The 9,017-nt window shown below is 33.3% G+C and overlaps 1 protein-coding gene across 1 annotated transcript; it reads right to left on the bottom strand.

Annotated features, from left to right (window-relative positions):
* Positions 1 to 517: 517 nt before the first annotated feature.
* On the bottom strand, positions 518 to 6,709 carry rbis (ribosomal biogenesis factor). The gene is made up of 4 exons (XM_073940979.1): positions 6,675 to 6,709; positions 6,389 to 6,572; positions 4,379 to 4,495; positions 518 to 880 (listed from the first exon to the last, which is right to left on the bottom strand). The coding sequence occupies exons 2-4, from the start codon at positions 6,497 to 6,499 to the stop codon at positions 812 to 814; spliced, it is 297 nt and encodes a 98-aa protein (XP_073797080.1). The 5' UTR covers positions 6,500 to 6,572; positions 6,675 to 6,709; the 3' UTR covers positions 518 to 811.
* Between the last annotated feature and the right edge of the window lie 2,308 nt (positions 6,710 to 9,017).

Genomic DNA, 9,017 nt, shown 5'->3' with positions numbered 1-9,017 from the left:
ACATCATGGTGCATCAAAAAAATCTTGAAGGCCCTAATAATTATAATATAATTATTAAATATGATTTAATTATTATGTAATTATAATTATTCATTATTATCATCTTTGATCAAGATATTTAAGGCCAATTATTTTCTAATATTATTATATATTTTTTATTATTCAAATTTTTATTTTTTTTTGTGATCATTCTGACAAAACACCAAGTTTGCTTTCAGAAATTTTGACCCACATCTGCAATGAACTCTTACTTGCATAAAAGAGCATCTTGGACATTGAAACCTTCCTAAACAAACCATCAGCAGATTCGCAATGAAACACTGAACAGACTCCAACAAGAGCTCTTTTAGTGCTGAGAAGTACAAAAAGTTCTTCTTCAGCTCAATCACGAAATAAATAAATAAACAAATAAATAGAGTGGGTCATCACTCTTTAATGGGTCACAAGTTCAAGCATTGATCTGAAGAGAAACAGAAAAGCAGCTCCAGCTGACTCAAGACAACACAAGAAACACTCATTTAAAAAAAAAAATCAGCCTTTAATGACTCTCTTCTGCATGCCTCAGCAAACACAACATTCAAATGCAGAATCCTAGTGCTCTGGGAAAACTGGCTAATGTCTTTTTGGACATTAAGCTTGGCTGTGCGATTAGCATACACTATTGTAGAGTACATTTACAAAACCAGTCTGGGAAAAGCATTGTAGGATGTTATTATAAATTATACTGATGAATATGAATAGATATGATGTGTGTGTTTTTTTAGTAAAAGGGTGTGGGTATGAAGTTTCAGAGTTCATCATTTTCTGTTTTCTATAGTTGAGAGAAAAGCTGTGCAGCACTGTCCACATTCACCGGTTCCTTCGGAGCGTCTCTCACCACCTAAAATATACAGTTTACATGAGATCTGACAATGCACTGGTGAAGAGGAGAAAGCATCAAACTATTAATGTTAAGCATTGAATGGCTGAAATAATTAATTTGTGATACAGCTTTAAATTGTATTCATATATTACAATGGACCCTAATATAATTGATTTTTTGAAGGCTGAAGGCAGCCACTAAAATGTTATTCGGTGTAATGACAGTATATAGCAGGGGTTTTCAAACTTTTAGGACTAAATTTATTTATAATTTGGTTATGGGTAAAACAAAGACCATGCGGGTCAGGTAGTTGAAACGGTAGGCTACAAATAATTATGAATTAATAAATTATTCATAAATAATTAATTTACTGCCGCCTACAATGACGATGCCATCGTACATCGTGACGTAGGGATGTCCCGATCCGATATTGATATCGGAAATTCGTCCGATATCAGTCCAAAAAACTATATCAGACTGCTTTAAAAATCTCCGATATAAGCAGTCCGATACTCTCTAAACTCCGTTACAGCTATTCTATCCAGCAGCGTCTAGAGCCAGCGTGCAAAGCCCATGTGATCACAACACTGCTTGCTAGGAAAGTCTCTAAGATTTAACATGCTCCTCAAACTAAGGTATGGTGTATTACAATAGAAATCTATTGTGACGGTAGCACACGCTGACGCTAGCAACAACGGCACATCTCTAATGTTACTAGTTTATTTACTTCACGTCAAGCGATCTTTACATTGTTTTGCATAAGGCTGCTAAGCAACATAAGGCACCGAATGGCTACGTAGCACACATCGTGCGAGCCTCAATTCGGTCATGGCATATCGTGGTTCATCCAGTGTGATACCTAATTCATCACCAGCGCTTCCCACACATAAAACTTTACCTCAGCGGTCCGGTTCTGTGTGCATGAGAAAAGTCTCCGCTGCAGCAGACCCACAGAGACGCGCTGGACACGTGCTCTGACTTTAGCTTTGAGAAGAGCGCGAGGACACGCGGGAAAAAAGCCTACAATACCTTTTTCCCGGACATGTCCTCTATTTGGGACTTAAAAATTGCATTCAGCCAAGATTTAAATCGCCGAACATGTCCCGGATTCTGCTTTCTTTAGCTGCGTTTCTACATTATTTTATACGCAAACTTTCAATCTCAATCTCTCAGCAGCACCAAGAGAGGGAGCAGATTTGACCTGTCAGTGGTGCACATGGATAATAGGAGTGAAATAGTGGATTTATTATTCTTTATTTCATTTTTTACCTGAACACTCTGAAAGGAACAGTGTCATGTAAAATGCTAAACATTTTTGTTGTTTTCATTGTCTGTTAAATAAGAATAAGAAATCATTCTGCTGCTGATGGCCATTACAGTGTAAAAGAAAGAATGGTATTACTTTTGGGGCAGAAGGAAAATTTTATTAGAGACATTCTCATGTTTAACTCTTCTTTAAAAAGCCCAGAAAGATAAAGTGCTCTGATAAACAGTGTCAGCTTTGCACATCAGTTTGCTGTTACATTGTCTAATTTTCCCATGTGGGCAGTAGGGTGGAATCTGATGGAATATAATGAATTTTGATAAACAAAATTATTTTTAAAAGTCACATTATTTCTAGAGCTGTGGGGTAAAGGTGTGTTTCAATCTAGCCTCTGCAAGTATTTTTATGTTAAATATAATATGTGCAATATATATTATAAAATTAATAATGTTCTGGAACATTTATACAGCCTTAATCTTCTTATGATACAAACACAGATGAAATAGCTCTGATCATGTAAATGTTTGTACTAACCATACTGCACATTTTTATTAACTTAACAATAAATTATTTCTGCTGCCCAGTTTGAAAGCGATATTTCAGCTCAGCTGGATCAAAAATTTATCAAAAAGCTGTGTGTGAAATTTAAATTTTGGACACTGAACCTTTATCATGTTGTTCAATAAACATTTTTTTTTCTTATGTTTCTGCTCTCAGCTGTTTCTACTCTTTGCTGATGGTAAAAATAAATAACTGAAGTGACCTTTAATTAGCATTTTGCACTTTAAAAATGTATTTTTGTTTATTCAATTAAGATATTTTTCAGGGTCTTAATATTTATTCTTTAATTCATTTTATATATTCTTATGTAAAAGTTCACATTTATGCAACCAGAAGTTAATAAACTGGTTGTTATTTTCATACTTAGTGTGGCTGACTTGTTCTCAGTTTGATCTAGCCTTTCATACATTCGACTCAACAAAATAGGTAAAAATAAAGTATTCATAATTTGTTCTGATATCGGATTTATATCGGTATCGTATCGAACTGATGACTGCAATATCGGTATCGTATCGGAAGTTAAAATGTTGAATCGGGACATCCCTATCGCGACGTTTCAAATTAGACACTGTACGATGCCAAATTGGTGGACATCGCCCAACCCTAATAGTTTACATATCAAAATAGGTTCAGGCACATTTAGAGTAAGAATCATTAGGTGACTTATTAAAAGACTTTACCTTAAAGATCATATTACATTTTTATATGTTTATTCTATTGATCAAACTGCTAAGATTTAGCCTTTGGTCAAAAAGACATTTTTAATCATTAAAAAATAATACAATCTTCTATGATCACTTGTTCTTTTATATACATGCAGTTTTACATCAATATGGTACAGTGAATGATGATGGAAAAGTTTTTCTTCCAAATTTGGACTTTTTTTTTCATAATTGCAAATCATTAAATTAATTAAATTAGGCCTCATATTTGACCTTTTTATTAGTGACAATCAGTTTGATACATTGAGCAGTCTCTTCAGGATTTTACAGGGAATTTCTATTAAATATCTACGCCCTAAAATGACAATTTTATGACATTTTTTTCTCAAAACGTATAACATTATTTGCGTCAATTCTAGCGTTTTGCTGTAAAAATTAGGGACGCTTCGATTAATCTGCCAGAGATTAATAATCACATTTCATGACTCGATCGGTAATGGCTAATCTGGCCATTCTCATCAGCCAATCATAAGTGTTTGTTTTATAAGCAGAGGAAGATGCATGTGTGCACCCATATATTATACATAAGCGGCTACAACATGTGTGGAGGTCAATTATGTGTGGGGGGTGTTAGGGAAAATGTGCTTAATGCAATGGCAAAGTTATATAAAGTTTAAAGCATCAGAATCGGCACTCCGTACTGGCCGATCACCATGACACGGAATCAGGATACTCGTATCAGCTACAAAAATCCTGATCAGAGAATCCCTAGCAAAAATACACAAAAATCTTGTAAAGGTTGGTTTTATATTTGCACAATCGTTCTGTCACTTCTGATATGCTCCCTATATTGTTTACCATGGCACTTTGAATATTTGGTCTGAATATTGATGCTGTATTTTATGTTTTAATTACTGTTATGTATGTTCCTGTATTCAGTAATTAAAAAAAAAAAAAAAAACTTAATGTAAAGTAACAGCATCTACACAAATAAACCAAAACAAAACATCAAGAGAAAAAAAGTCTCACCTTCTGTGCTTTTTTAATTTCACTCTTTGTGGATTTTGACAAACTTTTGACATCTTGCTGTAATGGTGTGAACATCTGATTCAAGCTCTCCACCTTTTCATTTCTCACAGTGTTTATCTGAAGAAGAAACATCAACATTAATCCAACAATCCTCTAGACTGTCTTCAGCAAAATGTTGTGTTATTAATGTAAACAAATTACATACAATGTAATTTGTTTTTGAGTTAAAATACTGAATATTGTATATCAAATGATTGCATAAAATATCAGTTTCATGGTATTGTGATTACTACTCGAAAATAAGTTCTTTTTAAACATTTTGGTAAAAAACAACAACATTTTACCCCCACTGAACACAATATATTTTATTTTGGGAAACATTTATAATATTTTGGAACAGTTAACATGTCAGCCTAAATAAATAAATAACATTAAAATAAATAAGTAAACTACATCTACTATCGTCATTAGTTTCAAAAACACAAATATCTTTACAAAACTTTAAAAGACAAAGAAAACCCTTACATATACCTTAGGAATGGTATAACAGAAAATTTTAGCGGTTTTAAAACCTTGAAACCGGTTGTCATCCCATGCCTAATCCCATCTTATATTGCATATCTGTCCGTTAAGCTAAAAAATGAAAGACTGCTGTTCACTTTAGGTTAGCTGGAAGCTAAAGATATAATTGCATGTTCTTGGAAAAAAGAAGACAGTCCTGATAAATCAGTGGATAAAGGGGGTGACATCTTGTCTTAACCTATTTTTTAAAAACAAAACTCATTTTGGTCTTTTTGGAAAGTATTCTATGACTTTTTGGAAAATCTAGATTGTGACTCTTTTGTTGAACATTGAGGTAAAGTTGGTTTTATATTCACATTTGTTCAGTGACAGCTCATATTGTTTACCATGGCACTTTGAATATTTGGACAGAAATTACATGCAAGTATAACTTCAAAACAACATTGACACTGTTTAATTGAATGTGAACAATGCTGTTCTTTGATTGTCATTGGCTGCTAATATGATTTTACTTTTAAGTATTTAAAATTATTTTAATGTCTTAAATTATTATTAGGGAGAAAGTCTGAATGTGGGAATATTAAACCAACTTTACCTGAATTTGTTGAACTCATGAACTTTGAAAGTATATAGATTAGGCATGCAAAAGTTAGCAAAAGTTAAGGTTTTAAAACCGTCAACATTTTCCGCTATACCGTTCCTAAGGTACGAGTAAGCTTTTTTTATTTACTTTTTTTTGTTTGTTTTTTAGGAAAGCAGTATATCCAGCAGAAAAGCTCTCCAAATATGCCATTTTAAATTGTAAAAAAATATGTTTTTTGACAAAACAAACAAATTAAGGCAGCAGAAATGAATCATTCAATTGAATTATTAAGCCTAGCATGTTTGCTCCAAAATATTATAAATGTTTTCAAAATAAAATATATTGTGTACAAAGGGGAAAAGAGTTTTGTTTTTTACCCAGACATTCAAAAAGATTATTTTTTAGAGCAGTAATCTCAATACCATAATAGAGTAAAACCGTGATATTTTTATCCAAGGTTATCATACCGTCAAAAACTTATACTGGCTTATGCCTAATATAGATTAGACAAATATGTTACTGCTGAATTATTATTATTTTTTCTTTCAAAGTGTATCTAGTTATTTTAAGTCTATATTATTATTGTTGTATATTTGTTTTTGCATTTATTTATTTGCTAAACTGAAAAATTAAACCTGTCAATTTGTATGACAGTGTTTAAAATAAAATGTTCAACAACAAAAAAAATTATAAAGTTGGTTTTATATTCAAACATTCGTACTTTCTGCTTAATTTAAAAAAAGTAACGTAGTCAAATAAATACTGCTAATGTTGTATTCAGGTCGTGCTTTCAAGTGATTTTAGACCGAATATTCAAAGTACCATGATAAACAATATAGGGAGCATGCCACAAGCGAACGAATGTGTGAATATAAAACCAACTTCACCTCAGTAAACAAACTTACATGTTTCAGTGAGCTCTTCACAGGCTTCGCTTTGGTCTTGGGTTTTGATTGTTTGTTCGCGACCTGAAACACATTCGGCTGTTTTTTGCCTTTCTGTTTATTTTTGCCCATGTTTATCCTGAAAACAGCTCAGTGATATGGACGAACTTAATCCCGGTGAGATGACAGCTCCAAAGATCGACAGCTAAATGTGATAAAAACACGTTACCGTCAAATTAGTAGATAGAACTACGGATAAATTATCGGGATACGAAGTTTTTGCTGTAAACAGCTCCTGTACACATACATCACATGCACGTGTCTGCTGCGTCTGCTGGTCTTACCGTCACAGTACGAGTTCATCAGCGCCATCTACTGATGTGGAGAAAAGACGACACCTGAAGAAGAAGCTTTTTTAATGATTATTAATATTATGAATAATGCTACAATCACAACACATTATATTATTTGTTTTCATTTTCCCATCTTTTTAATTTTCGTCTTTATAATGGTTATAAAATCAAGTTTGCATGTTCTCCCCTTGTTGGTGTGGGTTTCCTCCGAGAGCTAGTTTCCCCCACAGTCCAAAGACATGCAGTGTAGGTGAATTGGGTAATGGGTAGGTAAATTATCTGTGGTGTATGTATGTGAATGAGAGTATATGGGTGTTTCCCAGTGATGGGTTGCAGCTGAAAGGAAATCAGCTGTGTAAAACATTTGCTGGATAAGTTGGCGGTTCATTCCTCTGTGGCGACCCCTGATTAATAAAAAGACTAAGCCGAAGGAAAAATAAATGAATGAATATAGCCTAGAATGGCTAATTACATCTTCACACATTAAATAAATTATAAAGATTATACAAAATTTCTGTTGTTTTTAAAGCTTTTTTTGTAATAGATAAGAGATAGTTGGGCGACACGGTGGCTCAGTGGTTAGTACTGTCACCTTACAGCAAGAAGGTTGCTGGTTCGAGCCCAGCTGGGTCAGTTGACCTTTCTGTGTGGAGCTTTTATGCTCTCCCTGTGTAAATTGACTAAGCTAAATTGGCATCTGATGTGGAGAAAAGGCCACACCCGAAGATGAAGATTTTTTTTATTTAATTAGTTTTAATAGTTTTGAATAATGGGTAAATATACAATCACAGTACATCAGGGGTGTCAAAACTGGAGGGCCGGTGTCCCGGAGAGTTTAGCTCCAACCCTAATCAAACACACCTGATCCAGCTAATCAAGAGATAAACTTCCTGGCAGGTGTGTTGAAGCGAGTAAGAGATAAACTCTCCAGGACACTGGCTCTCCAGACCAGGACAGAGTTTGGACACCCCTGCAGTACATTATAAAGAAGAAAATGAAAAATATGAATAATAATTAACGTAAAAAAAGATATACTGAAGCGGTATATGAGCTACATTATCCTACATTAAAGAAAAAGATTTAATCAATTACAAATTTCAGATGTTTTAAAGCTTTTTTTGTAAGAGAGTTCTTCTGCGTTTCAGTAAGTAATATATGCGTATTTTTTATTTAGATTTTTGGTTTGTAAATTTAATTTATGTATATAAAGTTTTGTTCATAAATTAAGACGATTAATAAATACATTTTCTTTTATGTAAAGGTTCTGTTTTACAATTAATAAAACCAAACAAAACATTTTCCCACAAAAAGGAAAAGTCTTTATCAACATTCTGAATTACAAAAAGGGAAAAGTCTTCTTCCTGAAGAAGAAGCTCATGACTAAGGGTAAATGTGAAACTTGCACTTACATCCATTAAACTAATAAAATTGGTATTTAGTAAGTATGTACAGTTGAAGTCAGAATTATTAGCCCCCTTTGATTTTTTTTTATTTTTTAAATATTACCCAAATTATGTTTAACAGAGCAAGATTTTGCATAAAATAAATCAGTTATTAGAAATAAGTTATTAAAACTATTATGTTGAGAAATGTGTCTAAAAAATCTTCTTTTCAGTTAAACATAAACTGGGAAAAAAAATAAACAGGGGGCTATTAATTCAGGGGGTTAAATAATTCTGAGTCATGTACGTATTTATATAGTGCATTTATTGTGTATGGCCATACACGCAAACCACTTCACAATCATGAGAGGCGGGTCTCCCCACTCCACCACCAGTATGCAGCATCCACTAGAAGAATGAGACGGCAGCCACAGGAAACGGCACTAGTGCACTCACCACACACCAATAGATGGAGTGGAGAGACAGTGATAAAGCCAATTCGGTGGATGGGAATGTTTGGGAGGCCATAATGGGTGAAGGACGATGAAGACAATTTGGCCAGGACACCAGGGTTATACCCCCACTCTTGTGTAAGGGTAACCCTGGGCTCCATCTTTTGTAGAGAGTGAAGAAACTTACAGAAGAACAACCATGAATTTAACCAACCATGAAGTAATGAATTTAAACCATTTTGGATTAAGGCTGTAACATGAACAAAAGTGGAAAAAGTGAAGCGCTATGAATACTTTCCGGAAGAAAAATTTATTATTAAAGTCTGTAATATATTTTTAATGTCATTTTAAAAAATTATTTCTATAAAGTGGAAAAAGAAATAGGTGAAAATCAGGCTTAACATACAAATAACATTTCTAAGTTCTTAAGTTAAAAATTGTTTATTTTCTTATCAAAAGATAA

The sequence above is a fragment of the Danio rerio genome, chromosome 24, assembly GCF_049306965.1.
Source record: "Danio rerio strain Tuebingen ecotype United States chromosome 24, GRCz12tu, whole genome shotgun sequence".
NCBI classification, from domain to species: Eukaryota; Metazoa; Chordata; class Actinopteri; order Cypriniformes; family Danionidae; genus Danio; species Danio rerio.
The sequence above is the reverse complement of the archived record's forward strand: the minus strand, read 5'-3'. Positions and strand labels throughout refer to the sequence as shown.

Excerpts from the sequence above, each read along its gene's own strand:
- rbis (XM_073940979.1), bottom strand. The coding sequence starts at position 6,499 with ATGGGCAAAAATAAACAGAAAGGCAAAAAACAGCCGAATGTGTTTCAG. Across the intron at positions 4,496-6,388 it reads TGAAGAGCTCACTGAAACAT|ATAAACACTGTGAGAAATGA; the intron begins GTAAGTTTGTTT and ends TTTCTTCTTCAG. Across the intron at positions 881-4,378 it reads AAATTAAAAAAGCACAGAAG|GTGGTGAGAGACGCTCCGAA; the intron begins GTGAGACTTTTT and ends TGTATATTTTAG.